At 38.6% G+C, this 24,013-nt stretch overlaps 1 protein-coding gene across 1 annotated transcript in view; it reads right to left on the bottom strand.

Moving 5' to 3' along the window:
- Nucleotides 1–5,547: 5,547 nt before the first annotated feature.
- LOC144977555 (trypsin-1-like) overlaps nt 5,548–24,013 on the bottom strand; it is a 47,455-nt gene continuing 28,989 nt past the window's right edge. The window contains exons 4-10 of the mRNA XM_078922893.1: nt 18,940–19,038; nt 14,929–15,033; nt 14,254–14,428; nt 11,596–11,729; nt 8,584–8,727; nt 7,254–7,420; nt 5,548–5,773 (exon numbers count right to left, since the gene is read on the bottom strand). Of these exons, the coding sequence (XP_078779019.1) occupies nt 5,597–5,773; nt 7,254–7,420; nt 8,584–8,727; nt 11,596–11,729; nt 14,254–14,428; nt 14,929–15,033; nt 18,940–19,038 (1,001 nt within the window). The 3' untranslated portion in view covers nt 5,548–5,596. The remainder of the gene's footprint in view (nt 5,774–7,253; nt 7,421–8,583; nt 8,728–11,595; nt 11,730–14,253; nt 14,429–14,928; nt 15,034–18,939; nt 19,039–24,013) is intronic.

Genomic DNA, 24,013 nt, shown 5'->3' on the forward strand with positions numbered 1-24,013 from the left:
ACACCAGCAACACAACATGGCCCTGAAGTAAGTAAACTATCAATTTCTTTTTTCTTTTTTTTTTTCTTTTTTTTTTTTTAAACAAAATTTCATACAAACTCAAGTGAATAGTTGGTCCTTGGGCTTAAAAAAACTTGAGCTTTATATAGTGCAATATCCACTAAACGTGCTCAAAGCGCTTTACAAGTGGTTCCTGGCCAACATCAACATTTAACATGTAGGACGTGACATGACGCCTGTTAGGCGATATTACAATATTTTCGGACAGAGACAACGCTGTTAACGGCCAGGTACTCATTTTACACATGAGTACGATGAGACAGTGTGAGTAAAGTGTAAAGAGCCTTTTTCAAGGACTCAACTATGCGCCGAGTGAGGCTCGAACCCAGGACCTTCCGATCCGAAAGCAAGTGCCATACCACAAGACCACATAGCCACACATAGTAAATTACACATTTCGCCCAGGCCAACTTATAAAACGATAATTTGAAGAAAAAAAATTAAATATTTCTGATTTCTATCACAACGCGTTTAACTTCTCACCGGCAACTTGAAATGTTTTCTTCTACATCATCTTAGGTGTGTTGCAAAAATTTCTATGATATCCGAACAGTATTATATCCGGTTGGGGGGGGGGGGAAGGAGGGGGGGGGGCTGGATGCTAAAAATTGAATTCATTGACAGACTTGGGTTAAGGTTTTTTGTTTGGAAGACTTCCGTAGTTTCACACCACCCTAAAGAAGGGATTTTAAAAATAAAATTCCTGGGGGGGGGGGGGGGGGGGGGGGGGGGGGGGGTCCGAGTCCACCCGTCTCGGCAAATAAATTTTGAAATCAGAAAAATCACATCACTTATAATAAATAATGAAACTTATATTAAATAGCAATATTTAATTGGACTGTAGGGATCTCTAGCCGTAAACAATCGTACGGCTACAGTGACAATGGCAATGATCATTCTTACTTCCGCTCTGCCTCGTCCCGAGCTGACCCCTCGTCCCGAGCTGACCCGGCTCATATAAAAGCCGAGGGGACCTCTCGACTTTCTCACTCCCACTTGACAGACTCCTTTGACAGAGCAACGTTCATTTTACAGCTAACTCCTTAGACATTCATTTCACGCTCTTTATTCTCTCATCACTAACTATAATTGAGCTTTATATAGCGCAATATCCACTAAATATGCTCAAAGCGCTTTACAACTGGTCCCTGGCCAACAGCAACATTTAACATGTAGGACGGGACATGACGCCTGTTAGGCGATATTACATTTTTTTTTGGACAAAGACAACGCTGTTAACGGCCAGGTACTCGTTATACACCTGAGTACGGTGAGAGAATGTGAGTAATGAGCCTTTTCCAAGGACTCAACTATGCGCCGAGCGCGAGGCTCGAACCCAGGACCTTCCGATCCGAAAGCGAGTGTCATACCACTAGACCACATAGCCGCATATACTTTAACTTTATCTACTTAATATCTAGTTTTAACTTAGTAATTCCGTGATCACAGGCCATCTGGACCCATCCTAGCCATGGAGTCCTACAGCCAGAATACCGAGTTCTGGCAATCAGCGTAGTTACTACAGGACATTGCAACTGATCGAAAATCAATAATGGCTAAAAGATTAAGTAATATAATAAAAGTGCTGTAGAACAGTGGGTATTTTACTTGGACACACACCATCGATAGTAAATCCTGTGTAAGTTTGCTTTGTTTACATAAAGAGATGAAGTGAGTAGAAAAGTGCCATAAGACAATAGAGAATAAACAAAAATTTATACGGTAGAGTCACGCTCTCACCGGCCAGGCGGAGTTGTCGTACCAATAAGGTCGCAGGTTCATACCTCATCACCGCCGCAAAAAAAAAAAAAAAAAAAAAATTCTTCTGGCACTTTTCTACTCACTTCATCTCTTGTTGTTACCAACATAAGTGCCTGCTCCACCCACTTTTCTGAATTAAAAATTCACCGCTTTGTTTACATATCACTTCCATTGTTTACATTAATATGACGAATGTCCGAGAAGCGTGGTTATCTAGGTGTCTATTCAAACTGGGTGGTTGTGGTATGGAAGAGCTCTCTCTCTCTTGATCTTATATCAGGCCCATAATAGTGTTGGGTTATCAGACCTGCAGACATGTGAACGTAGAGCAAAACATATCTTCTACATTTAATGCCCCCCCCTCCCACACCCACACCCACACACACACACACACACACACACACACACACACACACATACACACACACTATGTTTGACGATAACACTTAGACAACTCGTGATATAGATATCCCGTTCCAAACCAGTTACTTGACAATTGACAGTTTATTTGGATCTTGAGCTTTCAACATTGAGAGTTGTTCGAATATCTTCACTATACGGTGTGAAACCCACCCTTCATAAGTCAACTAGGTCTTCCCTATTTGACATGGTAATTTTGTCCCATTACCTTTTGTACAGTCCCATTACCTTTTGTACAGTTCAAACATTGAATATTTTGATAAAATTAAATATTCATGCACATGATGAAAAGTAAACTTTATAAACTAATAAATTCAGCTTTCATTTAGCGCGATATCAACTAAACGTGCTCAAAGCGCTTTACAAGGGGTCCCTGACCAACAACAACACGACGATGTTAGGGGATTTTACACAATTTTTTCCGACAGAGACAACACTGTTAGGTGTTAACGGTCAGGTACTCATTTTACACCTGAGTAGGCCTACGGTTAGAGAATGTGAGTAAATAGTGTTTTTCAGGGACTCAACTAACTATGCGTTGAGTGGCAAAGTTGTAATCAAAGAATGGTTTCCGCACTACTATGCTGCCAAATATTCTTAGATGTTAGGTCTTTAAGTAAAATACTTTCTGATTCTGCCCGCCAAAAGATTGGTGCAAACACACACAAAACTGTGTAACCTTAAATATTTGTAGTCGGTTATGGGGACTTAAGTGAGAACTAATCTTCCAGCTGTCGGTCTAAAAATAACAAAAACAAAAACAAAACAAAGCAAAATTTCCGAGTGACGTCAACGTCATTCCTTCTAGAGCACATTTCCACGAATTTTGCTGAGCTCAACGAGCTTTATAATGTTAGATAAAGATCTGAACAAGTGTGTTTGAATGGTGCCATTACACTAATGTAATGGTAGCACGTCTGACCGGTAACCAGAAGGTTTGAGGTTCCGATCCCTAGTCGAGGTAGAATGATTTTTTTGGAATTTTTTTTTTCTTGTATATTTCTTTCTTGCTTTGCCTGACACCGTTTCATACCGTGGCCTTCGTAAAGTTATGGCCTGATACTGACCAAAAAATGACGTCAAAATGCCAGTCTTTTGCCACAAAAGAAAACAAATCGTGGGTTGTATTCAATAGTTCAACCAATCTTGTTTCTATGAGCACTACTAACGGCAACTCACAAGGCGGTGCAAAAACCAAATAATGACGTCAAACTGCCAGTCCTTTTGGATTTCAGTATCAGGCTATAACATAACGATGGCTACGTTGATACACAGTTGTTCAGTTCTTTATCTTACACCGATGCCTGTTCCTTAGTTTCTTAATAATTTGATATTCACAATGCTGTGTTTGTTTCCCCGAAGGGAAATGAATAGAACCAGATTTACATTTCATACAATGTAAATGTGCATGTAAGGGTCTGTATTTTCTCCCATCACCCTTGCAATATCCGTCACTGCCAACATCCGGGTATTTATTCTCTCCTTTGTCAAGTGGAGTTAAGCGTAACATTCTGAGGCAAGTCTTTGAAAAAAAAAATCCGAGTATTTATATAGATAGTATGCGCTTTGCTAAGAATCTCATAACATTGCCATCCGGAAGTATAACTGACCAACACACAAAACTATGTGTATCCATGAACGTTTTTAGTCGGGGTAATACAGTTCAGTGAGCATTACTCATAATCGCGGATGGCAAAAAAAAATAACAAAGACCTAAGTGACGTCAACTATCTATAGGACGAAATCCACTAAACGTGCCCAAAGCGCTTTACAAAGGGTCCCCAATCAACAACAATACTTAACATGTTGGAAGGGGCATGGCTGACGCCTATTAGGCGATATTTATTTTTTTTCCCGACAGAGACAACGCTGATAACAGCCAAGAATTCATTTTACACCTGAGTGCGATGAGAGAATGTGAGAAAAGAGCCTCCCCCCCCCCCAATGACTCAACTTTTCTCAGAGTGGGGCTCAAACTCAGTACCTTCCGATCCGAAGGCGAGTGCCATGCCACTAGACAACATAGCCGCACTTTTTGCTATCGTTGTCACCCGTCCGGTCACTGGTCATGCCCAACATCGCTTTTAAAATAGTTGTGTTAAAAGTGAAACAATTTGTGTAAAATGCAATCTTGACTTTAACTCGGATTTTGGTCATAATATTATTGTGAATCAAATAAAACATTTAACGAGAAATTTTTCAAGAGCAATCAATGAAGAAATAATAATTTGATCAAAACATTATATCGACAACAATTGGTTCATTTAACGTCAGATGATTATGAGAGGTATATATAATATTGATAGAACAATGTGTAAAGATGATTCTATTTGGCTCACAATTAAGGCGGTAAAACATATGCATAGTCGACGTGGACTTATTTGCAGGTCTGATAACCCAATTCCTTATGGGCTCATTGTTGTAATGGAATTCTCCAAAAAAAATTTTTTTAATGACGCAAAATATTGTCCATTTACAGCAATGTTCAACTAGGCCCATAAGTGCGTTGGTTCGGATGTCAGACCTGCATATGTGTACATGTCGATCGTAGTCCATATTATACCTTTACTTTTATCAAGGCAAGTCCTTGGCTCAATTTGATTTAGCCGCCATCTTGAAAAAATTTTATTTGGCTCTCCGAACTCAGTAAGTTGAGGTATTGTCTATGTCTCTCTGAGCAATCCTTCAACATAAGTCTATATTATTTTAACACATTCGCAAGAGCTGATCTGTAGCTCAATGATGACGTCATAATTCTAGTGAACTCGGCATGCACACACACACACACACACACACATACACACACACACACACATACATTCACTGTATCATTTTATTTTAAAACATATCGTTGATGTGTATGTGTGTGTCTGTGTGTAATTCATGGATTATCTCCCTTGTCACCAACAACAATTTCTCTATCCGGAAAACGCTCCGATAATAATTTTTTCCTCGGCATGACATGGCACAAGCCGTGAATGGGCATGATCTATATTTCCTTTCCATGTGCTCGAGGTCATTGGTCACATTGAAAATGTGCTCAAAGTGACCTACATAGTGAAAAGTTTTCACAGCTTTTGAAATATCTTACATCACGATTGGTCATTTTGCTCAGCTCGAAACATGTGTATGTTTACAACTTTCATAAACAAAGCAGCTTGTTTACATTTGTTAAGAAATACCCAATCGTTGGACATCAACAAATCATGTGATTGATGACTCGGTTGGACGAAAACATGAATATAGATCGCTCCCATTTCATTATGTCAAGGCACGTTGAATAAAGAATAAATAAACAAACCATCCTTTTCTTTCTTTTCTGTTTTGTTCTTTGTTTTTTTTGTTTTTTTTTTGTTCAAGATAATTCCTGTAGTGTGTAGTTAATCCAGTCAAGATAACGTGTAACGTCCGTGTAAACGCCTGGGTCATTGGGCGATGCGCATTTGTAGCCGTTGGACACGATGCCGAATTGGAAATATGCTAGAGATGTTCTGGTTCCCTTGATGCACAGTAAAGGTCCTCCTGAGTCAGCCTGTAGGATGGATGGAGAGAGAGGGGGAGTGGGGGGGGGAGTTAATAATAATAAATTATAATATGTGACCCATCGTCTCAAAACGGTATTATGTCGAACGAACCAGATGCTTAAAAGCCGAATTAAATGTTAAACTGGTCAAAAATATAGATTGAGATTGTTGGCATTAGCACCCTAGAATATGGTATCCATTCTCCTCAATAAAACGTACAAACTCAACACAAGTCTGATATTTCTGGCTATAAATTCAATTTTCAACATCTTAACTAACCTGACTTAAAACCGTTTTGAGGCGAAGGGTCACATATACGATTCTTACACTCTTGCTTTTTAGAATTCCGGACGTGTTCCAAACCGCTGACCTCCCATAGCGGGCAGGAAGGTACATTATGTGTCTTCTATCCCCCTATGTCAGTTTTCCAACATGCTTTCTGTCCTTGTCTTGGAATGAGATTACTTGGTTTTCTCCTGGCCCTGGCTGGATACCCTAGCTGGGAGGGAAATGTATAGTTAGAGTTTTGGGAGATGATATTTTTTTCATTGTAAATCATCCCCTTGTAAAGCGCTTTGAGCAGATTTAGTGGATATTGCGCTATATAAAGCTCAATTAAAAATAAAATTAGGGAGCCGGAGTTATCCCAAATGCCATAGCGTGGTAAGGATTAAGTTGAAGATTAAGCATCGCGTCCATCGTGGCAACAGCTTCTAATGAATGGTGCTCACAATATATACTACCATGTTATGACGATCGACCCAATCAACAAACTCTTCACCGCACTCGTGCACCGTCGAAAACCGGCCCGGAAGCTTTGTCACAACGCACCGTTCAACTAGATGCTCTGCGGTTTCGGGTTCTATCCCACATCGGATGAAGCAATTTAGCCGTGAGGCAGGACCTCGACCGAAGCCGATTCGCATTCACCCAGTGTCTCCTCTTACTGGTATCAAAGCCTGGCAACTTCACAACTAGTTTAGAGGAGTGTACGTCCCCGCCCCCTCGAGGGATTGAATTTGTCCAAACCGACTTCTATCCCGTATATAGATAGTTCGAAGATGACGTCACTCATGTCTTTGTTATTGTTTTTGCCATCCGCGTTTATGAGTACTTCTCACTAAACTGTCAGTTTATTTTTTGGTTCCATTTACCTTTTTTTTTTTTTTTCTTTTTTTCCACTTTCATGTATGTTGGCATCAAATTGTTGATTTATTGGCGAAAGCCTAAGATTGAATAAACTTTGAAACTTTGAAACTTTGAAACTTTGTATTAACCAGACTATAAACCTTCAAGGTTACACACAGTTTGTGTGTTGGCCAGTTTTACTTCCGGACGGCAATGTTGTGAACTTCTTAGCCAAGTGCATACTATCTATATGTTTCTCTGTCCGTAGTCAGGGAAGCTGCGTACAAGGGTTGCATATTACCGTTCTTATATAATTAGTCACATTAAAAAAAAATAATGATGTACAAGATTGTGACTAACCGTGCAGGCATCCTTCCCTCCCACCAGCCCATTGGCAGCGCACATTGTCCCTTCCTGGACATAGTTCCTTAGATTGTTGTCGGACCTCTGCCCAAACGTTCGCAGACATTCGTCTTTCAAGTAGGTTTTCAACGTCACTTTCTGCTGCACGAATGGGTATGTGGTTACTGTAGATGGGGGGGGGGGGGGGGGGGATAAACAGTGAAATGATCAAGATTAAGGGAGTAAATCTGACTCATGAATGAACAACACAAAACAGACGTTTCGGCCTTTGGCCTTTTTAATTGACTCATTTAGGTACCTCTATTTATTATTAAGATGATCATTGAACTTGCAAGAAGTCAGATTTTTCGACTGGGGATTTTGAATTCTGTGAATGGGTATATCGTGCGGCTATGTTGTCTTGTGGTATGGCACTCGCTTTCGGATCGGAAGTTCCTGGGTTCGAGCGCATAGTTGAGTCCTTGGAAGAGGCTCATTACTCACATTCTGTCACCGTGCTCAGGTGTGAAATAAGTACCTGGCCGTTAACAGCGCTGTCTCTGTCAGAAAAAAAATATAAAATCGCCTTACAGGCGACATGCCTCGTTCTGTATATTACGTGTTGCTGTTGGTCAGAGATCCCTTGTAAAGCGCTTTGAGCACGTTTAGTGGATATTGCGCTATAAAAATGCTCTAGTAGTTACTGTTGGTAAAAAAGGTTATGTGAGGCGGTTGTCGATATTGCATGAAATCCCGTTTTCCGTTAGAAGGATCGAATGTCTATGCGGTTAAGTATCTGGACTAAATCAAAGTCTTATTATTAGTTGGATTGTATTGTTGCTTGTTGTAATTTAAATATGCATGGATGTTAACCATTTAAGTAAAATACTCACATCTGCCAGCCTTTTATAACGTACGCTAAACTATGTGTAACCTTAAACGTTTATAGAATTAATTAATAGAATTAACAGAATAGAATTTAGTGAGAATAGGCTGTATAAAAACAATACAGATATGAGTGACGTCAACTTCGTTCCTTCTACAAACCCGAAGGATACAAGTTTAGAATTTAAAAATAATGATATTATTTGTGACCCATCGTCTCAAAACGGTATTATGTCGGAACGAACCAGATGCTTAAAAGCCGAAGTAAATGTTAAACTGGTCAAAAATATAAATTGTTGGCATTAGCACCTTAAAATATGGTTGTTATTCTCCTCAATAAATCAAATAAACTCAACACAAGTCTGATATTTCTGTCTATAAATTCAATTTTCAGCATTTTAACCAACCCGACTTAATACCGTTTTGAGGCGAAGGGTCACATTTATAAAAGGCAGGTCCGTACCCCAATCCCTCTTGTCGACGTCCCCCCACCCAACCACTGTACATCTATCTGCTGGGACGTCCCCTTTAGGTGGTAAACACACAGGCTGTACAGTGTCCGACCAAGACAGCGGGTTGGCTAGTCGTAGGATGGCAATGTCGTTTACTGTGGATGGATAGATAGATAAAAGTATGGAACTTTATAGGGAATGAGATTAGCGGAAGAGTAGCGTCCCTTGATTGGACGTCACCTTACAGAGAGAACGTCAATTTGGTTTTGAAGTGTCTCAAGCCGCTTTCACCGGAAGCGAGGACGAGAGACGCATGCGCACAACCAACATGACGTTCTCTCTCTAATAACTTTTCCGCCGGTGACGTCACAGACTATGGGTGACGTCCAATCAAGGGGCGCTATTCTTCCACTAATCTCATTCCCTATATTAATGTAACACACAGTCCTGACAGTGGTTGAAAATGCCTGAAACATCGATGTAGACTGACTCCAACATTGTGGTAAATATTAAAATAATAATTCGCTCCATTGCTACATGTCGAGCACTATTCTTCCCATATTTGTATCCAACACGATTCAATATATATATATATATATATATATATATATATATATATATATATATATATATATATATATATATATATATACACTGCGCGGCTATGAGGTCTAGTGGTATGACACTCGTTTTCCGATCGGAAGGTCCTGGGGTCGAGCTTCGCCCGGCGCATAGTTGAGACCTTGGAAAAAGGCTCTTTACTCACATTGTCTCAACGTACTCAGGTGTAAAATGAGTGCCTGGCTGGCCGTTAACAGCGTTGTCTTTGTCCCCCCCCCCCCAAACGTAATATCGCCGAACAGGCATCATGTCTTGTTCTATATGTTACGTGTTGCTGTTGGTCATAAATCCATTGTAAAGCGCTTTGAGAACGTTTAGGGGATATTGCGCTATATAAAAGCTCTAGTTTGTTTTGTTTGTTTGTTGTTTGTTTGTTTGTTTTTTGTTTGTTTTTTTTTTGGGGGGGGGGGTTTGGGGGGGGGGGGGGGGGGGGGGTGGCAAATTGGATTTTCAGTTACACTATGGTTCCGAAACCACTGAACCAAATGTCACCAAATTTTGCACATAACAGTGTTTACAATTGGCACGAAGATGGTTTTTTGCGTGTATTAGGAGATGGTTTATACATCGGGATGATTTTATCGAAAAATCACATTTGTTTCGTCAACAAAATCCCATCCAAAACTGAAGCCATCACTTTTATTTAACACGTGGGTTGTGTGTCAACCTTCCGATTGGAGACAGTGTGACAATGAGGTGCGAGTACTTGCATTGAATTGATACTAAAGTTAGTGGTCGAGTGGTATGACACTCGCTTTCGGATCGGAAGGTCCTGGGTTCGAGCCTCACGCTCGCCGCATAGTTGAGTCCTTGGAAAAGACTCTTTACTCACATTCTCTCACCGTACTCAGGTTAAAATGAGTACCTAGCCGTTAACAGCGTTGTCTCTGTCCGAAAAATTGTAATATCGCCTAACAGGCGTCATGTCTCGTCCTACATGTTAAATGTTGCTGCTGACCAGGGACCCCTTGTAAAGCGCTTTGAGCATGTTAAGTGGATATTGCTCTATATAAAAGCTCAATTTAAAAAAATAATTGTCTTAGTCGTTCCTCTCATTATTTTAAATATAATCAATTTCTTTAAAATTGATAAAGACTCATTTTCCGTTCTTAACATTGGGAAAGAACTCTAGGAAAAGTGAGCGAAATGTAATATAGGATATTAATGACATAAAATATATCTCCGTGCCGAAATATAAAGATCAATGGAGTTCCCTTACGAAGTTCAAATTTTATTTAACTGCTATGTGGTGGTATGACACTCGCTTTCGGATCGGAAGGTCCTGGGTTCGAGCCTCGCTCGGTGCATAGTTGAGTCTATGGAGAAGGCTCTTTACTCACATTCTCTCACCGTACTCAGGTGTAAAATTAGTACCTGGCCGTTAACAGCGTTGTCTCTGTCCCAAAAATTTGTAATATCGCCTGACAGGCCTCATGTCTCGTCCTACATGTTATGTGTTGCTGTTGACCAGGGACCCCTTGTAAAGCGCTTTGAGCACGTTTAGTGGATATTGCGCTATATAAAGCTCAAGTTAACTCTTGAATCATAGCTTTTGAGCTGATTGACTTATCTTCACGTTTTTGGATTATTTCAAAGGGTTTGCCTTGCTCAGTCTATGACAATGCAACGTAGCTCAGCGGTACGATTTTTGCTTCGTACCCGAAAGGTACCGAGTTCGATCACCCGCCGTTGTGCTGTGTGGCCTTGAGCAAGTCACCATCTCGTCCTAGCTCAATTTGCGGCGCTGAACTGCGGCTGACGCCTGGGTTATTCAAGTCCTCCCTTGGAATAGAACCTAGAGACAAATTTCCCCTATGGGATGAATAAAGGAAAGTTCAATTCATTTACACTGCAGTGTTGTTCTCTTTTTTGGGCGGCTACGTGGTCTAGTGGTATGACACCCGCTTTCGGATCGGAAGGTCCTGGGTTCGAGCCTCGCGCTCGGCGCATAGCTGAGTCCTTGGGAAAGGCTCTTTACTCACATTCTCTCACAGTACTCAGGTGTAAAATGAGTACCTGGTCGTTAACAGAGTTGTCTTTGTCCGAAAATTGTAATATCGCCTAACAGGCGTCATGTCCCTTCCTCAATGTTAAATGTTGCTGTTGACCAGGGACCCCTTGTAAAACGCTTTGAGAACATTTAGTGGATATTGCTCTATATAAAAGCTCAATTTTTTTGTTTGTTCTATAACAGACTGACGTAAAGAAGGATTGATGATAATCTTGAATTTTGAATGTCAAAGTACATTTTGTTAAAATATCTCGTTGCGGTTTCCAAAAAAAAAATCTATGTTTAAAATAGAACAAATTAGACATCTTCATATCTTGTGTACCAAGGTCTGCTATTCATCACTGAGTAACAAAAGCAAATGTAAATATTATATATACATAACGTGTATTACCTGCTGTTATACGATCGTATGAACTATGACCTCTGTAGACTGTCACGTAGACACGTTGCTGTCCAGGATCTGTGTCCTTGACATTGGTGATGTATTTCCCTGCTATAACTTCTACCCGTTCTGAACCAAATAAACTGGTGGGAGTATAAAACGAAAGGATTCAATAGTCGTAACGGTACTTCCTTCCTAATGACGCATGGTAACTTAGTAACACTGGCTCTAAACTATCGGAACAATGGCGGACGCCCTCATGAAATATTTCTCCGACGAGCATAAAAGTGTATCCAGAGAAGAAAAACATTATAAATATGATCTTGTTTTGAATTTTATACATTCTGATCACAAGACATATGAAAAGTTCTAGCTAGCATGAAGAATAAAAAGCAATGATTTTCTTTGTTTAGAACCAAGATGGCCGCCGTTGCCGGGCGGTCTGACATCAGACTACTGAATCCAAGTTGATTGGTGATTATTTTCTCTGAAGTTTCGGATTTGAGATTTACGGAATATATAGGTATATAGTATAGGTTTAAAAAAAGAAAAGAATGAAAAAAATCAATTTTATTGAAGACGTCGCACTTGAAACAGACAATGCAATGTGTTATGCACGCACGACGTGCACCTTAATTCAGGTCTGATAACAGAATTCCTTATGGGCTCATTGTTATAATGGAAATATTTTAAAAAATGACGCAAAATATTGTCCATTACAACAATGTTAAACTAGGCCCATAAGTGGATTCGGATGTCAGACCTGCATAGGCATATGTACACGTCGGTATAAGGTTTTTTTTTTCTAAAAGGAAGAAAACAAACAAATCAATTATATTGAGGACGTCGTACTTGAAACAAACGATGACATGTGTACTAATGTACCAAAGGTAGGGCTCGGCGGGTACCCGGGTACCCGCGGGTAATAAAGTTAAACCGGGTACTCGGGGAAAAGGGGCTGGTAACGAGTACCCGCTTCAACAAATGGAAACCGAACTGAGAGTGATAATTTTAACAAAAATTGGAAGTAATACAATTTTGATCTTACATATTTACATTTACATGACATTTTTTCAAAAGATTTTCCTCCTTTGTTTTTCAATTACATTGATTTTTGTTTTGTTTTATTTGTTAACACACATTTGATTCAATTTTGGAATCAACAGATTAAGGCTATATATAAGTTCTTATCTTTGAAAAGAATCTCAAGTAATTTTATTTTTTGTGAGTGATTCATTGTATTTATTATCCTTGCTTCTTACTTCAGTTTCGTTTCATTTGTTGTAATAAATAATAAATAAATTTAAAAAATAAAAAATAAAAATAAAGCCCACCCCTGCCACGAGTACCCGCGGGTACCCGGCTAATCAGACCGCTACCCGGGTATTACCCGGGTAATGATTTGGGCGGGTCATCCCAGCACTGGCAAAGACTGACAGCACAGGGAAGACACTCATTGGTGGCCAGTCAGTAAGATAAGTTTATTGCCAGCTCTCTAAATCCTATTATATCACAGACATAGTAATATTTAACATGACAGTATAGAAATATACATAAACAGGAATATACGTTATGTAATATAACGCCAATGAACAAGTGTAGTTAACTAATGATACGAATATAATGCATTCTTAAAATATAATTGTGACATTATCTAGATGTAATCAAATGTAATTCCGTGTATTATTCAGGGTAATACAATATTGGAAATACAATTGCAAAGGGCAATAACTCAATAATGATAATACACCACAACAAACCAATTAAATCAAAAGCAATCGATAAGAATAGAAAAAAAAATATTAAACGTATAGATGAGCCCTCTCCTTACCAGCCATTTTCAGAATTTTCCCCAAAACTTCACACCCACCCAACACAAAAACAGATATTTCTTACTCAAACAGAAAAGCAACAAGCACATTCTATACATAATATTGTTCGACAATATGAGCTCTATTACAGAATGCCAAGTTTTTACAGCTAGAGCAAAAAGAAATGAAATATAGATGAGAAAAAGTGACGGTTGCATCGTAACAAATGTGACGATTTTCCTAACGGTGGTAAGAGGAGGGTTAAAAAATGTTTATAAAAATAAATTTTAAAAGTCATAAAGAGATTTCTACCAAAAGCGTTTATGCAAATATCTTAAAGAGAAAAAAAAGCAAAGATTTATCACACTGTAATGTGCAGCGCATTGACAAACTCTGTCTTACTTAATCTTTTTTTTATCTTTTAAACCAAGTTTCAGGTTTGAGACTGTTGACAATTTTGGCATATTTTGCTGTTGTAGTAGTAGTGCGGTTATGTGGTGTTGTGGTATGACACTCGCTTTCGGATCGGAAGGTCCTGGGTTCGAGTCTCGCTCGGCGCATAGCTGAGTCCTTGGTAAAGGCTCTTTACTCACATTATCTCACCTTACCCAGGTGTAAACTGAGTACCAGACCGTTCACAGCGTTGTTGTCTCTGTCCGAAAAAAAATTTGCAATGTCGCCTAACAGGCCTCTTGTCTCGTTCTATATGTTAAGTGTTGCTGTTAGTCAGGGAGCCCTTGTAAAGCGCTTTAAGCACGTTTAGTGGATATTGCGCTACATAAAATCTCAATTTAAAATTTAATTTAAATCGAACCGAACATTCTTGATATAATTATGATAATAATATTATTCTTACTCGACAATGCAATGAGCCGCCGTGAGCGCATGCGTAGCGTCCACTATAGTACATGCGCACTTGAACTTCCCGTTGACAAGCATCATGGCGACCCACGGAAACTCCCCGCGACTGGCCGAAGTTCCGCCTATGATTCTTGTGGAAGGATGCACAGATCCTGTGTTACATACACGGTCTGTGGACAGAAGATTGGGTGTGTATTTTGTCATCTAGGAAAATATTTATTAGTTCTAGTAGTTACTTTAGTAGTAGTGGTAGTAGTGGCAGTGGCGGTGGTGGTAGTGGTAGTGGTGGTTGTGGTAGTGGTAGTAGTAGTAGTAGTAGTAGTAGTAGTAGTAGTAGTAGTGGAAGTGGTGGTAGTAGTAGTAGTTGTAGTAGTAGTAGTAGTAGTAGTAGTAGTAGTAGTAGTAGTAGTAGTAGCAGTAGCAGCAGCAATATCAGTACAGTAGTACCAGCAGTAAATGGAATAATTTATGAAGATGTTGATGATGATGATGATGATGATGATGATGATGATGATGATGATGATGATGATGATGATGATGATAAGAGTAAGAGGTTTTTAACACAATTGACACAATTATTTTCACAAGCAAGTTACCCATTGGTCTGAAATCATGGATTAATAAACAAAATCCTAAAGGCAATCTGCTATTGTAAAGAGATAATACTCACGTTGGTGTGATATGTTTGGCGTCTTTGTGACTGGCGAGGCGGTGGCGTATGTATTGTAATTGGACTCCGTCACGCTGTTATTACCTTCTATCTTTTTCTCTGCAACTGTGAATGTGAAAATATATTATTATATTATTTTAGAGAGTAAACTATTGTTGTTTAGATTGCAGTGGTTTTAGAAGCTGATATACAGAGAAGTGGTAAGACATGGAATGAGATAAAAAAAAAAAGTTGGCTCAGGATAGACAAGGATGGAAACTGTTTGTCTGTGGCCTATACCCTGACCCAGGGTGATAAAGGCAATGATGATGATGATGATGATGATGATGATGATGATGATGATGATGATGATGATGATGATGATGATAGAGAAGGATGGAAACTGTTTGTCTGTGGCCTATACCCTGACCCAGGGTGAAAAAGGCAATGATGATGATGATGATGATGATGATGATGATGATGAGATGATGATGATAGAGAAGGATGGAAACTGTTTGTCTGTGGCCTATACCCTGACCCAGGGTGAAAAAGGCAATGATGATGATGATGATGATGATGATGATGATGATGATGATGATGATGATGATGATGATGATGATGATGATATAGAAGGATGGAAACTGTTTGTCTGTGGCCTATACCCTGACCCAGGGTGAAAAAGGCAATGATGATGATGATGATGATGATGATGATGATGATGATGATGATGGATGATGATGATAGAGAAGGATGGAAACTGTTTGTCTGTGGCCTATACCCTGACCCAGGGTGAAAAGGGCAATGATGATGATGATGATGATGATGATGATGATGATGATGATGATGATAATGATGATGATGATAGACAAGGATGGAAACTGTTTGTCTGTGGCCTATACCCTGACCCAGGGTGAAAAAGGCAATGATGATGATGATGATGATGATGATGATGATGATGATGATGATGATAGACAAGGATGGAAACTGTTTGTCTGTGGCCTATACCCTAACCCAGGGTGAAAAGGGCAATGATGATGATGATGATGATGATGATGATGATGATGATGATGATGATGATGATGATGATGATGATGATAGACAAGGATGGAAACTGTTTGTCTGTGGCCTATACCCTGACCCAGGGTGAAAAGGGCAATGATGATGATGATGATGATGATGATGATGATGATGATGATGATGATGATGATGATAGACAAGGATGGAAACTGTTTGTCTGTGGCCTATACCCTGACCCAGGGTGAAAAAGGCAATGATGATGATGATGATAGAGAGGGATGGAAACTGTTTGTCTGTGGCCTATACCCTGACCCAGGGTGAAAAAGGCAATGATGATGATGATGATAGACAAGGATGGAAACTGTTTGTCTGTGGCCTATACCCTGACCCAGGGTGAAAAAGGCAATGATGATGATGATGATAGACAAGGATGGAAACTGTTTGTCTGTGGCCTATACCCTGATCCAGGGTGAAAAAGGCAATGATGATGATGATGATAGACAAGGATGGAAACTGTTTGTCTGTGGCCTATACCCTGACCCAGGGTGAAAAAGGCAATGATGATGATGATGATGATAAAGGATGGAAACTGTTTGTCTGTGGCCTATACCATGACCCAGGGTGAAAAAGGCGATGATGATGATGATGATGATGATGATGATAGAGAAGGATGGAAACTGTTTGTCTGTGGCCTTACCCTGACCAGGGTGAAAAAGGCAATGATGATGATGATGATAGAGAAGGATGGAAACTGTTTGTCTGTGGCCTATACCATGACCCAGGGTGAAAAAGGCGATGATGATGATGATGATGATGATGATGATGATGATGATGATGATGATGATGATGATGATGATGATGATGATGATGATGATAGAGAAGGACGGAAACTGTTTGTCTGTGGCCTATACCCTGACCCAGGGTGAAAAAGGCAATGATGATGATGATGATAGAGAAGGACGGAAACTGTTTGTCTGTGGCCTATACCCTGACCCAGGGTGAAAAAGGCAATGATGATGAGTGGTTTTAGAAACGTTATTATTATTACTATTGTTGTAGTTGTAGTTAATTATTTGGGGTGGTGGTTGTGGTTGTGATGGTGGTGGTGGTGATAAGTGATAATGGATGTGGTTGTGGTGGTTCTGGTGCTGGTTATAGTTGAATGTATTTTGAGGGCGGTAATTATTATACTATTTATAAAATATATTTTGAAGAGGATCATTTTTGTAAATTTGTTAATTGTGTGTAACCAAGAAACGCGACCATTTATATAGAGCACGATTTCCATTAAATGTTCTCAAAGAGTTCTAATCTAAGGGGTCCCAAACCAGCATCAACACTAAACCCGTAAGGCGATCTTTCAAAATTTCGCTTCATCATAAACATTGCTCTCTGTTATGTATTATTATATTTGTTATTTTTAATATATAGTGTAAGCATTTGAGTGTATTCTTCTTTGTTGAATTGTGTGCTTGTGTCCGGATGAGACTTATTGGCGATCTCAAACTAAGTACATTGGTGGGTATGCTCTTGGAATCCACATCTGATCCCTACTTGTTCCCAGTTCCCCTTTTTCTTACTTTCCTTGGGTGCTTTAATTGTAATTCTAGAACTTTTTACTATACCATTTTCTTCCTTTTTACTGGCGCTGATATAACCTAAATGTGTTGCAAGCGCCATAAAACCCTTTAAAAAAACATTGCTGTAGACAGCAAGGTCCTCATTTTACACAGAGTCGTTGTTAGAAAATTTGAGTAAAGAGCCTTTTCCAAGGGCTCAACTTTGCGCAGCCCATGCTGCAGGACTTGAACTAGGATTTTCTACAGGTCATAATCCGAGTGTTATGCAACAAGACCGGCAAGCCGTTCCATTATTTCAAAATGGTTGTATTAATACTCAAAATGGATAAGTAAATCCTCAAAATGGATTGATAAGTACTTAAAAATGGATGGATGAATACTCAAAATGGATGGATGAATACTCAAAATGGATGGATGAATACTCGAAATTTATGGATGAATACAGAAATTGGATAATTAAATACCCATACTTGGATGTATGAATACTTAAAATGGATAGATTAATTCTCAAAGTGGATGGATGAATACTCGAAATGGATGGATGTATATTCGAAATGGATGGACAAATACTCAAAATGGATAACTAAATAATTATAATGGATAGATGGCTACTTAAAATGGAATGGATTAATACTCATAATGGATGGATAAATACTCAAAATGGATGGATGAATACTCGAAATGGATGGATAAATACTCAAAATGGATGGACGAATACTCAATATGAATGGATTAATACTCAATATGGATATATTAATATTTAAAATAGATGTTTGAAAACTCAGACTGGATGGATTAATGCACAAAATGGATGGATTCATGCTAAAAAAGGATGGATTAGTACTCAACAGTGATGAATTAAAAATCAAAATGGATGGATTGATAATCAAAATGAATTGACAAGTAATGAAAATGAATAGATTAATACTTAAAACCAATTTATCAAAAACAACAATACGAATGGGTAATAATCAGAATGGATGTATTAATTACTTTAAATGGATGGGTCAATACCCAAAATCAAAATGGATAGATCAATTCTCAAAATAGATACTCAAAATCGATAGAATGCCAGGGGACAGCGTGGCTCAGTGGTACGGTCTTTGCTTCCTACCCGAAAGGTACCGAGTTCAATCACCCGCCGCTGCGTTGTGTGGCCTTGAGTAAGTCACCTCACCCTAGCTCACTTTGCGGCGCTGCTCTGCGGCTGACGCCTGGGTTATTCCAGTCTTCCCTTGGAATAGACCCTAAAGACAAATTTTCCCTTGGGGATGAATAAAGGGGATTTTATTTTATTTATTTTTTATTTATAATTATACTAAAAAATAGATGGATTGGCACTAAACATGAATGGATCAATACTCAAAATGGACGGAAAAGTAGTCAAAATGGATGATGGATGAAAACTCAAAATGGATGATGGATGAATACGTACATGGATTACAACAGGCTTGTTTGATGTTGGTGACCACCTCTTTGATCATGCATGACTGGTAGATTGAGAATACTGGACACTTTGTGACGTAACTACAAACTGTGGACAATGAAGGAAGAGTGGTTTAAATCTTATTTAATATATCACGACTTAAGTGAATACCATCGCTATTATAGGGAATGAGATTAGCGGAAGAGTAGCGTCCCTTGGTTGGACGTCACCCATAATATGTGACGTCACCGGCAGAAAAGTTATTAGAGAGAGAACGTCATGTTGGTTGTGCGCATGCGTCTCTCGTCCTCGCTGCGGAAGCAAGGACGAGAGACGCATGCGCACAACCAACATGACGTTCTCTCTCTAATAACTTTTCCGCCGGTAACGTCACAGACTATGGGTGAAGTCCAATAAAGGGACACAGTTTTTTGTGTTGGTCCGCTATAGATAGTTCGAAGATGACGTCACTCAGGTCTTTGTTATCGTTTTTTGCCATCCGCGTTTATGAGTAATGCTCACTGAACTGTATTAACCCGAATATAAACGTTCATGGAACACAGTTTTGTCTGTTGGTCCGTTATACTTCCGGATGGCAATGTTATGAGCTTCTTAGCCAAGCGCATACTATCTATAACACCCCCCTCCCTCCAAGTAAAAGAAGAAAAACAGCGTCCATAAATTGACAAAATATCACAGTGCCAGGTACGTACGACCACTTGGAAATAGGAGTTGATTCTGAATTATTGTTCAAATAATATTACCTGCTTTATCTCATATACATATATATATACATATATATATATATATATATATATATATATATATATATATATATATATATTATATATATATATCGCTCTGTCAGTCTCTCTCTCTCCCTCTTTCCCTCTCCCCCCCCCCCCCTCCCCCCACCCTTCTCTCTCTCGCTCTCTCTCTCTCTCTTTCTCTCTCTGTCCATCTCTCTCTCTGTCCATCTCTCTCTCTATCTCTCTCTATATCTCTCTCTCTCTCTGTCTGTCTGTCTGTCTGTCTGTCTGTCTGTCTGTCAGCACCAGCCCCCCCCCCCTCTCTCTCTCTCTCTCCCTCTCTCTCTATCTCTCTCTCTCATATCTCTATCCCTCTAACCCTCTCTCTCTCTCTGTCCGCCTGAGAGGCTCTCTCCCTCTATCCCTATATTGTATATATGTTGGTGTTGTTCTTTTTTTTTTTTTTTTTGCTTGCTGGTTTTGTTTTGTTATGTTTTAAATATGATTTTCCACTCCATTTATCAAATGTATGATTAAGAAAAACTATGAAAATGATATTTTAACCATATTCTTTCATTTAATTTTTTTTACTTATTAAAAACATTTAAAAAAAAATTATATATATATATATATATATATATATATATATATATATATATATATATATATATATATATAATATATATTATCATCATTTACCAGTCAATTACCATTCTCTGGAACAACTCGTATTTAAAATGTTGGCCAGAAAATCGTTCTTAAAATATCGATCGGTTTAAATGACCCTCATTTCGGCAAAATCTCTCCATCCTGAGACTTAACGACGTTTCCCTTAACCCTCTCCTTACCAACTATCTATATGAAAATCGTCACATTCGTTACGATACAACCAACATTTGTCTTATTCAAATTTCTTTTGTACGTCATAAAATTTAAAGAAAATGAACAGTGTGTTGTAGAGTATGTTTTGCTACAGAAATTATTTATCGCAAGAACTTTACTGCTGTTGTGTTTGAGTGATAAAAAAATATATTTTTGTGTTATTTGGGTGTGAAGTTTTGGGGAAAATTCTAGAAAATGGCTGGTAAGGAGAGAGTTAAAGTCCCAGGTTTTTAGAGATTTTTGACAAGACGAGGGTATTTTAAATCGATCGATATTTGAAGGACGAGTTTTCTGGCGAAATTTTTTAAATACTGTTTTTCTAGAGTACAGAAGTTAACTGGTCAAGCCTTTCAGTTTTTCAAGCGTTTTACTATCTCCTTACCACCCATGTTCAGGATTCTCTCCAAAACTTCACACCCAACTAACTTAAAAATAGATTTTTATCACTATGGCAGTGTGTTCTTGCAATAAATACTTTCTTTAGCAAAACATGCTCTACAAGACACTGTGTTCATTCCTTTAAATTTTATGACGTACAAGAGAAATTTGAATAAGAAAAATGTTGGTTGTATCGTAACGAATGTGACGATTTTTCTATAGTTGGTAAGGAGAGGGTTAATACTTAAGATTTAAAGCCACATTCATCCTTGTATTGACTAAGGGTTTCCCACTCTTCTGAAATAGAACACAATTAATTATTCACTGAAACAAGAGATCCCCGTTTTGTCATAACACCCAATGTCTATATAATCGACTTATAATCCAAATATTATTGCATTAGACTGATTTATATCATCGTTATAATGTCTATATATATATATATATATATATATATATATATATATATATGTATATATATATATATATATATATATATATATATATATATATATATATATATATCATACTGATGGGATGAATTTCGTTTCCTTATCTTATTTTATGTTTGACTTTGTGCCTAAAAGAGGTGCAAAGGATTAGAACCTATAAAATTACTTTTATACGTATAATCGTTCATGCTTTAAGCATTTGGTGGAATTCCATTTAAGCAAAGTAGAGTAAAATTTCAAAGGCATGTTCTTTGATAGAAGCTTAATGTCTATATATGATATTTTAAGTTCGACTGCACTAGTCTTTGTCTTTTTTTTCTATCTGAGCCGGCGTGCATTTTTTTTATATATTGAGATTTTATATAGCACAATATCCACTAAACGTGCTCAAAGCGCTTTACAAGGGGGCCCTGTCCAAGAACAACATTTAACATTCAGGACAAGACACGTGCACTTATTTGCAGGTCTGATAACCCAATTACTTATGGGCTCATTTTTGTAATGGAAATCTCAACAACAACAAAATGACGTAAGATAGTGTCCATTTACAACGATGTTAAACTAGGCCCATAAGTGGGTTCGGATGTTGGACCTGCATATATGGACACTATTTTGCGTCATTTTAAAAAGATTTCCATTACAACAATTAGCCCATAAATTGGGTTATCAGACCTGCAAGTAAGGGCACGTCGAGTTTATCCCTTTGTGTTTCTACGACAATGTTGTAAAATTTAGTTTATAACAACAAGAGATGAAGTGAGTGGGAAAGTACCGGAAGACAATTCATTTTTCATTGAATGAAAAATTCACCCCAAATACCAGAGCATACTCAATGTCTCAATTGTTTCTATGTTATATGTTTGTGTTGAGCATATTGGCTATTAAGCTTAATTGCTGGCCAACTACTTCGCGGGGGTTGTGTGTGTTGGACCCGCTGTTGTTAGCTGTTGTACGCATGAATACTTCTTTTTCAATAACTTCATGTCGATAGTTCTGTTATTTTTAAAAATGTTGATTAGATGCCTACATTAAATTATGTTGTTTTAACTTTAAAGCTGATTTTCTCAAAATTATGTTTTTTCCCCCAACTACCTTTAACTAACCATATCTCAAAAACTAGTGAAGGTACCGACAAAGGTTATTAAAGACCATTATGATCAGGAATGATTTCAGATTGAAAGAAAGTATATAAACTAAAATTAAATTGGGGGGGGGGGGGCATTTGATGTGTATCCCGAAGTCGACACACACATTTTGTTTGGAGATGACGGATTGGTTTGGAAATGACAAAGTGTTTGGAAAGAGTTAAATTTGGTTTGGAAATGACAAATGTGGTTTGGAAATGGCAAATGTGGTTTGGAAATGGCAAATGTGGTTGGAAAGGGCAAATGTGGTTTGGAAATGACAAATGTGGTTTGGAAATGACGAAGTTGGTTTGGCCATGATTGCTGTTAGTGCTAAAATTGTTCCAGCACCTTTTATCGATTTTTTTCTTTTCAATTCTTAAATAAAAGTGCGGCGCTTTTAAATGCATGTTGTATTGTTACACCCTTTTTATTCTTCATGCTGGCTTGAACTTTTTCAAATGTCATGTTGTGGTGATCAGAATGTGTAAAAGTCAAAACATGATCAAATTTATAATGTTTTTTCTCCCTCTGAATACACTCTTGAGCTCGTCGGAGAAGTATTTCATTCAGGGCGTCCGTCATTGTTCCGATAGTTTAGTTAGTAACCAGTTACTAAATTACTCTGCGTCATTACTACGGAAGTGACGTCACGAATGTTGAAGCCTATTCAAGGCTGACTCGGTGAGTCACAAGTTAAATGGTTTGATTTAATCAGAGTACTTTTAACAACCTCTTTGCTTCATTCTTCCATCCTGGATTCTTTGCATGTTTGCAAAGTATTATTTTTCATTTCCTGTACTTTAGAAAAAGAAAAGTTGACACGTAGCAAGTATAACAACGCTCGTTTGCTTGCGACTTACGTACGACCCACACTTGAGTCAGTTAAGGACCTGAGAAATTAAACAGGAAGTACAGCAGGAGAAGGCGAGGGTCTTGATAGCTTCGTTGGTAGAGCACTCGCTTGACTAAGAAGCTCATAACATTGCCATCCGGAAGTATAACGGACCAACACACAAAACTATGTGTATCCATGAACGTTTATAGTCGGGTTAATACAGTTCAGTGAGCATTACTCATAAACGCGGATGGCAAAAAACAATAACAAAGACCTGAGTGACGTCATTTTCGAACTATCTATAGTGCAGAGTTTGATCACGGGTGAAGTCAAGATTTTTTTTCTCTCACCTCCCCTCCCCCCCCCCCCCCACCCCCCTCACCTTCCTGTCCAACCATATGTGATTGGATGGATAGGTCTGTTAGACTTGGTGGAAAGTATTTTGCGATAGACTGGCGTCCTATCCAAAGGATAGCAAGCAATCGCTGTTCTCCGTTTATTGTTATAGAAACCGGAATAAACTCCGGCTCCATGAGCCTAACGACTCTTGGCAACAAAACAAAACTATCAAACCTGGGACATCGCGAAGTCCCAGGTTTGATAGTTTTGTTTTGTTGCCAAGATGAGGGTAATTAAATCGATCGATATTTGAAGGGCGAA

This window comes from Berghia stephanieae, chromosome 7 (genome assembly GCF_034508935.2).
Source record: "Berghia stephanieae isolate SIO BIC M18660-M18661 chromosome 7, UCSD_Bste_1.3, whole genome shotgun sequence".
NCBI classification, from domain to species: Eukaryota; Metazoa; Mollusca; class Gastropoda; order Nudibranchia; family Aeolidiidae; genus Berghia; species Berghia stephanieae.